Below are 10,548 nucleotides of genomic sequence, written 5' to 3'. Positions count from 1 at the left end.
CTATACAGTATATATATATATATATATATATATATATAGTTGCAATTACTTTTTTTATTCCATGGCGGAAACCAAAATACAGAATCATGAGATGTAAACTCAATTCTGAGAAAAAAAACATCAGAATTGCGAGAAATAAACTCAGATTTATGAGAAAGTCAGAATTGCAAGTTTATATCTAGTTTTATTCTCAGAATTGCAAGAAAAAGATTGACCTTTCTAATTTTTTTATTCTGTGGCAGAATTGGGCTTCCATACTTGCATCCGATATCATCTCACACAAGCGTTTCCTGCATGCTACAGCAAATACTGTGCGAGCAAGATGTCAAATTAGGGAACATAAGACTCTTATTAATCAGTTATTTTTGATCAGTCAATCAAAAAGATTCACTAAACAGCCTCAAGCTTGGTTTGCGATTTAGCAGTTTGAATCAGATTCCCTCACTGAATACTAGAGTTGTTTTTTGGTTAAATTTGATTCAAAAAGAGGTGGGAACTGCATACAACAACTGTCATGTGGTAAGTTTGAGAGACAAGAAAAAGACAAAGTTTGTGAGACCTTATTACCGGTTGTTCAAACGACAAATAAAAGATTCACTAAACAGCCTCAAGCTTGGTTTGCGATTTAGCAGTTTGAATCAGATTCCCTCACTGAATACTAGAGTTGTTTTTTGGTTAAATTTGATTCAAAAAGAGGTGGGAACTGCATACAACAACTGTCATGTGGTAAGTTTGAGAGACAAGAAAAAGAAAGTTTGTGAGACCTTATTACCGGTTGTACAAACGACAAATAAAGATACATATTCAAAGTTTTGTTGCATAATGGTATTCTAAAATGAAATTTCCCAGTGAAATTCTGGCTACTTTTGCAGCTAAAACGTCTAGCCAGCAGCATGAGGTTTGTTTTCGCTTGCGGACAGAGGTCTTTGCACAAAATAACTACAATTAACAACGTGACGTGACTACAGACACTTGTGAACCAGACAGAGGTCGTCTCGTAGCACAGCATCTAAAATTAGCCAAGCACAAGACACAGACGGAAGACAGAAAACCATTACCAAAGACAAAAGCAAGAGACATCATCTGGTAAAGAATTACTGGACACGCGGCTGTCAGATCCGGATTGGATAAAAAGGAAAACCACAACACCTGAAAATAGCCGTGTTCCGCCACAGCACTACAGTTAGCATGGCCTGAGAGACAGACACCAGGTCCTGTTAAGTTGGGCTCAGTCTCTTTTCCTGTAAGAAACAGGCCAGAATCAACAAACGACACGAGCAAAGAGAGACGGAAATAAAATCATATTGTCCGAAGAGACCGTCCCAGAGAGGACCTGGAATAACATAAGCACTGATCACTACAATGTTTTACATGCTTTTCAGTTTCCTCTGTGGCCAACTTCAATCGTAAGGTATAGGCTGTGTTCGGAACGGAATAGTTGCGTACTACGCAGTATATACTACTGTATCCGCCTTATTTTTAAGGTAAGAGCGGGCGCGGCCATTTTATACCTTGTATGTGCGAGACTTCCGGTGTCATCCGCTTCTAGCCATTAATAGCGGTACAAAATTGCTCCTTATACTACTTGATATTGCAAAATAGTACATTAATAAATTGTCTTAATTATAAACACACTGGTTTGTAGTGCAAATAGTTTCACAGTTTACTGCACTGTATTCGAAGAAAAAGCTTACGTCTGCATTGCAAAATGAGTATTATTTAAAAAAAAATATATATATATATACTTACCGCTTTTTCTGGAAGTTGCATTGGTCAAAATTGCATTGTTGAGAGAGAGGGAGAGGAAAAAAACAAAACAACAAGTCACATCAGTTTGTAAGTCACATTTTATTACAATAATGTATTGTAATATAAAAATAATGCCAAATACCGGTAAATAAAATGAAACGTTAAAATGTTATAAACACTATAAATGTGATTTAGTCCCCCGCACTCCACAACAAATCCTTTAAATTTGACTGTATTCAAACAGACCAGGAACCAAAAAATAAGTGTGAAACAAACGTAAATTATTGTAAAAGTCATTATAAACAAAAAAAATTACAACTGTCAATCATAAATGAATCTAAATCTAAACTGAAACTACAAATAAACTTGGGTCAAATCCATATGTTTTGAGTATGTTAATTTCATTATATTAGTTAGTTGCAGCTCATTTCAGATGATAAAAAAAAGTGACTTGAATTCTTGAAAATATGGTAAGATTGTACATTTTGCATTCGTAAACATATCCAACAGCAGTATTCCACATATTTGTCACATGACCTTAACATGTTTAATCGAATGGCCTCCAAATTATTTTGCACATGAAACTGTTAGATTGCTTTTTAAATGAAATTTAGCGTAAAAATATTGTAAGTTTTTGCAAATGATGAGTCAAAAAAGACATTAGACATTGCACTTGATTACTTACTGTTCATACGTCGCACAGCAAATGGAAGGTCAGGTTGGGCGCATTGCATCGTGGGATACAGTATTCTACGAAGCTCTTCAAAAGTTTTTTTTTTCATACATAGACACAATAAGGTTTGAATAAGAGTAAAGAGTCAAAATCAGATTTTTTTTCCAACATGATAGAAAAAACAATATCATATCAAGCTGTTTTTATAAATGTAATGTCAAAAATACTACTTCTGTCAAGTGGAACAGGTGAAATGTTATCCAAAAGCAATGCATTTTTTTTTTAACTAAAATAAAAACACTCAAAGACAGATTTGTTTTTTCAAGAAAACAAAAAGTGCCTACAAAACGAAACGAAGAAAACTATACCCAAATGGACCATCTGTAATTTCAGTGGTCACATGACATCCTGGCATAATATCTACATCTTGTCTATGTTAGAAGGAAAAAAGAACGTCATTTGGTGGCCGCAAACGGAGCAGTACTAACCAGAACTGTCGGTGCGGTGCGAACTCTTGCCCTTCCCGCTCTTCTCCTTGCCCTTGCTGAGGGCGGCGAGTTTGGTCGGTATCTGCTGCTGGACACTGCCCTGCTTGTGTAGCTGGTTGGTGGTGCTGATGAGATGGATGGGAACCTCCGTCTTGGCCAGGAGGGTGCTGCAGGAGCTCTCGCGGCGCGAGTGGACTTCGGGACGCTCCAGGTAGTCGGCGGGGGACACTGAGAGAGAGGACCGCAGGTGTGACTTTTGAGGAAGCGTCTGATCCCATGCTCCACCGAGCAGCAGTTCACCGTTGAAGCTGGAGGAACTGGAAAGCTTAAACACAAAGCGAAATGCTAATGTTAACACCACAGATGGATAAGCAATTTCACGCACAGAGGTTGATTAACATCTTACTTCATCGTGAGGATGAAAGAAGGCATCGCCACAGCGGATCACGAGTATACATTCAGGAAACATGATGATGTCTCCATCCAATCATTAATGAAACACTACCAGGACTAATTTGTGTAAATTCTCAAGTAACACAACAGTGGATTTATGAACAATTGAGTTGACCGCAACAATATACACAGTAGATTTACGAAAAACTGAAATAAATGCAACAATTTATGCAAAAATGGATTTACGAACAACTGAATGCAATAATTTACAAGAACATATTTAAGAAGAATTAAGTCGAACTGGTTTGCGAATGACTGAGTTGAATGTGACAATATACACAATAGCAGATTCATGAAAAACTGAAATAAATGCAACAATTCACGCAATGCTTTTACATACAAAGAAATTGAATTTGAACGTAAGAATATACACAATAACATATCTACGAAAAAACTCAATTTAACACAATTTAAGGAAAAATGTATTTACAAAACACTGAATTGCAACAATATAAGCAAAAATGGATTTGACACAAACTAAATGTGTAATGTAGCTGTATGTGAATGTAAACGATCTGCAAAGTTGCCGAAAGTGCATGATAAATAAAGTTATTGTCTCCCAAAATAAAAGAATAGACTCTGTACAGCCTGAACGAGTCATTAGTAATTCGAATCCCAATTACGTGACAACACATTCCCACCTATGTTCTATGTTGGCTGGTCGCGAACTACTTGACCCCGTCCACAAACACGTCATTTTACTGAAGACTGCTTCTCTAATCTCGGGGAGTTTAACACGGGATTCACAAAACACTTGCTTTTGAAAGATTGAACCACAACCTGTAAGTATGATAAATAATAGATGTATTCTCTATCGAGCGTTCAAAAGATGGAAATATGGCAGTGGGTGTATCGTTTCTGACACGCAGTATGCGGTAGACCAATCACAACAGACCGGGCCATCTGACCAATCATAGCAGAGTAGGCTCATGGAAAGGAGGGGTTTAGAGACTGAATGTTACAACTGCTTCGAATGAATCGTTTGAGAATTGCTGGAAAATTAGGTGATATTAAATGCATATTTTGAGAAAACGAAAGCATTGTTTGACCTTTCACGCATGTAAACCTATTGTACGAGACTCCCAAAACAATATTAGAAATCTTAAAAATGGCATAATAGGGGCACTTTACAGGGGTCATATGATGCGATTTCAATTTTTTCTTTCTTTTTGAAGGGTTACAAGCTCTTGGTGCATAAAGAAGATCTGTAAAGTTGCAAAGACTAAAGTCTCAAATCCAAAGAGATATTCTTTATAAAAGTTCGGCGCGATGCAACGTGTAAAAAGACAGTATAAGTCATTATAATCCATAATTATGTCCCCACTGGATGCAACAAATGACTCGCTTATAATGAGTTTTAATGTTTTTGTCTGGTCGCTCCAGCCGGGACACAGCATCACAGTATGGTAGGGGCGTAACATTTCCGTCACACGCTTGAGGTATTCGGCCAATCACAACGCACTGGATAGCTGGCCAATCAGAGCACACCTCGCTTTTCAGACCGATGAGCTTTGTAAAAATCGATGCGTTTCAGAAAGACGGGGCATAGAGGAGAAACAATAATGTACAGTATGTGGAAAATAATGTTTTTTGAACCTTAAACCACATAAACACATTTCATTACACCAAATACACAAAATAATGTTCTTTTTAGCAACATCACATGACCATACAAATAGTACCAACTGCAGAACCTCAAACAACAGACAATATTGTTGCAATAAATCACTTGTCTTCAACTGTTATTCATGTTGTTATTCATTACTTGTAAATTACTTTGGATGAATGCATCTACTAAATAAAGCAAGCATAAATTACATATTTTGGGCCAAAAAGTTTGTTGAGATGTACCGCCTGCATTTAAATTAAATGTGTTTCAACTCAGATCAGCTTTCATATTTGAGCATGACACGCAGGAAATGCCAAGCTAATGCGCTGTGTAGGAAATACAGTCTGTTGAAGAGTTTGGGATTTACAGGACGAAGCTAAATTTAAAACACATGCTGCTTTGCATGCAGAACAAAGACGTTTGATGCGCTCTTGAGCACACTTCGTCAACACCGGCATAAAATGTAACACACACTGAAGACAGCACCACATGAAAGGACTACATTAAACATGAGGTAAAGATTATTAATGCACATCAGCGGCTAACAGTTCGTGAGCGGCCTCCCTCCCAATCCTTTTCCTCCAAAGGACATAGTGTACACTCTTTGGAGGGATAGTCCACCTGGTGCAAGCAAGTCTTGCTCAAGGGCCCAACGGTGATTATGCCATTTTTGGGATGCACCTAGAAGCGAACCTTGAAAATGTACGCAAGGAGTTCAGATAATTACCCGTGAAGTTACCAACACCCTTAGTTCACGGAAAAGATTGAATAATCATATAACTGTCCATCACATCTACAGTACTTAAAAGTGTGAAAATGGCCAATCTTCTCCACGCCTCAAAGATGTAATTGAAACTAGAGCCACCCTCCTGAATCTGTACATTATGCTTCTGCAAGTCACAATTACACCCTCATATTTCCATAATTTCACAAAAAAGGAGAACATCCAAACATTGGGAGGCGTTCCTCTGGGATCCTCAATCATCTAGAGCAGTGGTTCTCAACCACATTTCTGAAACCCACCCAACGCTGCATTTTGCATGTCTCCTTAAAGCGGTCCTATTATGCCGTTTCACTTTTTCAACTTTAGTTAGTGTGTAATGTTGCTGTTTGAGCATAAAAAAAATCTGCAAGGTTACAAAACTCAAAGTCCACTCTGAAAGGAGATATTCTCTTTAATAGAAAACACCTTTCAAGAATTACAACAAACGGCCCGTTCGGATTACAGCATGCTTCTTCAGGATAATGTGAAGTCAACAATATCACTCATTTAAATAATCCCCGCCCACAGAATAAGCAAAAAAGGGGGCAAGGCCTGGTTGAGCTGCACTAGAGAAGACGAAGAAGAGTTGCTTTAGTAGCGTGCTGTAGCCATGAAAAAAGAGACGCTGTTTCTTCCACCTGGTTCCAAATCCCCTTTATTTGTGCTTGCAAAGGTTCTGCACGATCCTCGTGTTTGTAAAACTTTGCAGGGTGAGCAGATGAAACTTGCAGTTGCGGTAAGGGGCGTGTCATTTCCGCAACAAGCGTTAAGCGGTTCGCCAATCACAACACACCGGGCCAGCTAACCAATCAGAGCACATTTCATATTTTGGAAACAGGAACTAAACCGCTGCAATAATACTGCAATAATGCTGCAATAATGTAAAAAAAATTATGTGTTTTTTAGAACAATCAAGCATGAAAATCTATTAATAAAACCAATTCAAGACTTTGTAAAAGGGAATAATATAAAAGAAAATGAGCTTCAGGAACATGGCTGGAAAACACTGATATAGAGCTTACATATACACTGATATAGAGCAGTTTACCAACCCTGATCCTGGAGGCACCTCAACACTACACATTTTCAAACTCTTCCAAACCTCAAAGCAGGTGTAATGGAAACTAGTGCCTCACTCCTGAATCTGTTCACTATGCTTCTGCAAATCGTAATTGCACCACCTTGTTTCTTCTACATATTTTCAAACGCTTCCTAAATCAACTCATCAGCTCATTAGTAGAGACTCAAAGACTTAAATGGATGGGTCAGATAAGGAAGACATCCAAAATGTGTAGTGCTGGTGTGTCTCTCCAGGAGCAGGGTTGGGAAACACTTATCTAGAGGTTGGAAAAGGCTGAACTTCTCCAACTGGCCCGGGGCGACATCATCTTGAACCATCACACAGCATGGCCTTTGTGGAGCATGAGTAGTTTTCCCAAACACTGGGATCCCAGCATAGATGCTCGATTGTTTCCAGTCCTTAAGGTGCTTTTAGTAAATATAAAGTTTCCAGAGCGTTAAAAATGCAAGGGGTGTGCAAGGTTTTCGGCACAAAGACTTGACTGACATCACATAAACAATTAAGATTGGCCGAATTCCAGCGCTGGTATTAATGAAAGGGTGCTGGCAGGTAATTATACGTTGCGGTTTTCCCAACTCAAGACTTCCCTGGATACTTCAAGCAACTTTTCATTTGGAGAAACTCTGCTGTGCACGGGCTAGTTGGAAGGGCTCGCTGCTGGAAACGTGGCTCTTAAATCATGGTGCTAAATACCTGTTTCTGAAGGGTTGTTTTGGGTGTTTTTACCTCACAACGAAGCATCACAAATACAGACTCCCTGGAAACAGGAATGTGGAATATATGCATTGCTACTGAAACATTTACATTCATTTTTTAACATGTTAAAATTTTTTTTTTTTTTTTTTTTGCATGCTAACAGTAACTATTTGACTGTCTAAATTCATTTCCAGGACTACAGCCATTAAAGCAGTGCTTTTGTAACAAATTCATAGAATAGACAATTAATGTCAGACTCCAAAAATTTTCATTATCAGTGAATGTTACACATGCAGAGAAATGTCTTAAGTTGTTGCATAAGTATTAGTACTGTAATTTTACAGTTGTACTTCAAAATATAATTCTTAATTTTAAAAATAGTAAAAAATTGAAATAGTAAGAAATAGTAATATTTCTTAATTTGTTTAATATTTTTTATTTGTTAGTAGTAATAATTATTATTATTTTATAGTCATATTTGATAGATAATCAAAATATTTGGCCAAACTCTGCAACCCTATATACAAACACAGCAAACCTGGAGCTTTTTAACATTTTTTTTAATGGTATTTTAAATAGCAATCGCACATTTTAACAGAAAAATCACAATTATATTTTAAATGTTAGATATATATTTGCATTTTAATTTTACAGTTGTACTATAAAAAAGTATTACTTTTCATGTTCTTTGCTTTAAAGCGAAATATTACAATATATATTTTTATATTTGTACTTACAGGTTTTTCAAAAATATTAAATCTACTTCAAAATTTCACGTTTAATCCAATGCGTTACTTGTCAATTCTTTGTAAATATTTGTGAAATTTACAAGCAATTTCTGAGTGAAAATTGCTTTTAAAAGTAAATCCTACACCTAATTTTTTTCAGTGCATGACCTTAAATAAACAATAACTGTCCGATTTTGGCTACTCAATGACTAGTGTGTGTGTGTATATACATACATACATATATATATATATGTATATATGTATGTATGTATGTATGCATGCATGCATATGTGGTAAAACAAAAAAATAGTAGAAATAAATCAAAAGCTTTGCCACTAAAGAGCTGATTCATGTTCATATGTAACCCAGCAGTGAAAACACACACCTGGCTGTGGCTGTTTGATTTTGAACCATAAATTTTAAATGCACATCCCTCCTACTATAAAATGACTGACACTGATGCTGACTGATCCTGGCTTGATTGCATTTCGTTTGGTCACTGCCTATTAAATCGCTAACGTCATGGCATTACGGCCATTAGGAAAGTTCTCCATTTATGTTAGTTCCACATGCACGTTTGAACGGAGGCTGAAAGGCGCCTTGTCCGGCTCCTTAGATGTTCTTTTCTGAGTAATCTGTCAAAATAAAGGGGTTAGTCATCAAGTTTGTGCATGCGAATGGACAGACAGGCTATGGCGCTCAAATCAGTTTAACGTGATTGAAGGAAAGCACGAAAACATCAGAGTTTGACTAAAAACAGATGATGGAGCCAGACAAACTGTGTGCAAACGAACAAAAAATGCTAAATACAAAGTACATATTTATATTTTCTGGTTGTTCACCATGATTTTAGTGTGTTGTGATCTCTGGGATGGTTTCAGTACTGCTGAGAGCTAGAAATCACAATATGTGGCTTTTGTTAAATGCTGTTGGACACAGAGACTGGCTTTTTTTGTGAGCCGGTTAAGACTGCTCAAACAACACTTGTCAGTGCTTTTTTCCCCAGAGAGCTAGCTGGGTAATTTAGCAGGCTCATCAGCAAACAGGTAGGGCAGGGTGGCAGGTAGATTAGCAAAGCCTCTGCTATGTAACCTCACAGTGCCACATTGTTCCCTTCGATTGTACTGGCACAGCTGAGCTGAAAAGAGAGCGTGGGAAAGGCAGATGCTCTCAGCTGGCACACCTACACCTAGAAATTTTAATAACATGTCCACACTAAAAAAGGAGCACAGAGGTGACATCATGCTAATTTCATGTATGCCAGCTCCCATTTCCTTGAATAGCTGGGCGATGTATCAAATATTCATGACAGAGTTGATTTCGACTTCTAACTTCATTGTTGCAAAGTTCAATTCATTTCTGAAATTCAGTTCAAACTGTCCATTTCAATGAATTGATTCAGACGGTACTATTAAAAACATTAATGCAAATAAATATGAATGCTTATTACCACATATTCTTATATTGATACATAATTTATATTATATTTTAGAATTTATATTATATTACATATTCATTACATACATCTAATTACATATCATTTCTGATTATAAAAAAACAAGACATTACAGCGTAAAAGCATAAATCAAGATATATATTGAATATTGTTAAAAGGTTGTAAAAGTTTTTTATTCAGCAAGGACACATTAAATTAATCAAAAGTGGAAGTAAAGACAATTATGTCAAATAAATCCTGTTTTTTTAAACTTTCTATTAATCAAAGAGCCCTGAAAAGAAATATTACGGTTTCCACAAAAATATTAAGCATATTAAGCAATGTCCTTCAGAAATCATTTTAATATGCTGATTTACTGCTCAAGAAACGTTGCTATCAGTATTAAAACACTGAAAGCAATGTTTCTTGAGCAGTAAATCAGCATATTAAAATGATTTCTGAATGATCATGTGACACTGAAGATTGGAGTAATGATGCTAAAAATTCAGCTTTGCATCACAGGAATAAATTACATTTAAAATATATTACCAAAAAAAGTTTAAGTTTTAAATTGTGTTTTTTTTTCATAATATTACTGTATAGATTTCTGTAAATATTAAGCCTGTAAATTATAAAGACTAAGAATTCAAAACCACTTTTTTTACTATGATGATAAAAAAAAAAAAAAAAGCTTTATGATTTAAGTGACCTTTTTTGGAGAGCAATGAAAATTGGTGCAAACAATTTTAGCCTGAATTTATTGTCTAATATTTTATATTTTAGTGTCAACCAGTCAGATTGGTATTATTATTTGGACCTAGGGCTGTGCAAATAATCGCATGCGATTGTCATGCGCATCTCGTCAGTAAAGCT

General features: G+C 36.4%; 1 protein-coding gene across 1 annotated transcript in view; it reads right to left on the bottom strand.

The window, feature by feature from the left end:
- Window positions 1-10,548, bottom strand: part of LOC107731313 (rho guanine nucleotide exchange factor 18) — a gene marked incomplete at its 5' end in the record, with an annotated part of 41,641 nt that overhangs the window by 7,840 nt on the left and 23,253 nt on the right. Inside the window, one exon of the mRNA XM_016542364.1 lies at window positions 2,911-3,235. Within this exon, the coding sequence (XP_016397850.1) occupies window positions 2,911-3,235 (325 nt within the window). The remainder of the gene's footprint in view (window positions 1-2,910; window positions 3,236-10,548) is intronic.

The sequence above is a fragment of the Sinocyclocheilus rhinocerous genome, unplaced genomic scaffold, assembly GCF_001515625.1.
Source record: "Sinocyclocheilus rhinocerous isolate Xijiao unplaced genomic scaffold, SAMN03320098_v1.1 scaffold3173, whole genome shotgun sequence".
NCBI lineage: Eukaryota > Metazoa > Chordata > Actinopteri > Cypriniformes > Cyprinidae > Sinocyclocheilus > Sinocyclocheilus rhinocerous.
Note: the sequence above shows the minus strand (reverse complement) of the source record. Positions and strands in the feature narration are given on the sequence as shown.